Below are 707 nucleotides of genomic sequence, written 5' to 3'. Positions count from 1 at the left end.
ATATTCCCAGCTGTTATATTATTATTAATAGCTTTCCCTAGTTTCATATTATTATACTTATGTGATGAAGTATTAACACCTGCTATGACTATTAAAGTTGTAGGTTTACAATGATATTGAAAATACGAATACTCAGATTTTGTACTGAAACTGGTGAAACAGTTGAGTATGAGTCATATGTAATACCTGAAGACATGTTAGAAGAAGGACAATTAAGATTATTAGATACTGATACTTCTATAGTTGTTCCTGTTGATACTCATGTTAGATTTATAGTTACTGCTAATGATGTTTTACATTGTTTCACTATTCCTTCATTAGGTATTAAAGTTGATGCTTGTCCTGGTCGTTTAAACCAAGTAAGTGCTTTAATACAAAGAACTGGAGTTTATTATGGTCAATGTAGTGAGTTATGTGGAGTTAATCATGGATTAATGCCTATCAAACTAGAATGTGTACCTATTGGTGATTTTGTAGAATGATTAGGAGAGCAAGAAAATGTTTATGTAGCTTAAAGGCAAAGCAGTGTACTGTTAATACATCGATTCTGGTTCGACTCCAGACTTAAACGTCGTATGAATAAACTATGTTATATTTCTCAGTTGAGAATAATAAATTAAAAAATAAAAAATAAAAATGAATCTTATTAGTGGATTAAGTAGTTTACTTGCTATTGGTATATTAACACCAGTACAAAGTATACTATG

General features: G+C 29.8%; 1 protein-coding gene across 1 annotated transcript; it reads left to right on the top strand.

Annotated features, from left to right (window-relative positions):
- Positions 1-110: 110 nt before the first annotated feature.
- Positions 111-482, top strand: AC631_06007 (uncharacterized protein; the record flags this gene model as incomplete). The annotated part of the gene is made up of 1 exon (XM_015614836.1): positions 111-482. The coding sequence occupies one exon, from the start codon at positions 111-113 to the stop codon at positions 480-482; it is 372 nt and encodes a 123-aa protein (XP_015464336.1).
- Positions 483-707: the final 225 nt, after the last annotated feature.

The sequence above is a fragment of the Debaryomyces fabryi genome (assembly GCF_001447935.2).
Source record: "Debaryomyces fabryi strain CBS 789 chromosome Unknown contig00460, whole genome shotgun sequence".
NCBI classification, from domain to species: Eukaryota; Fungi; Ascomycota; class Pichiomycetes; order Serinales; family Debaryomycetaceae; genus Debaryomyces; species Debaryomyces fabryi.
Note: the sequence above shows the minus strand (reverse complement) of the source record. Positions and strands in the feature narration are given on the sequence as shown.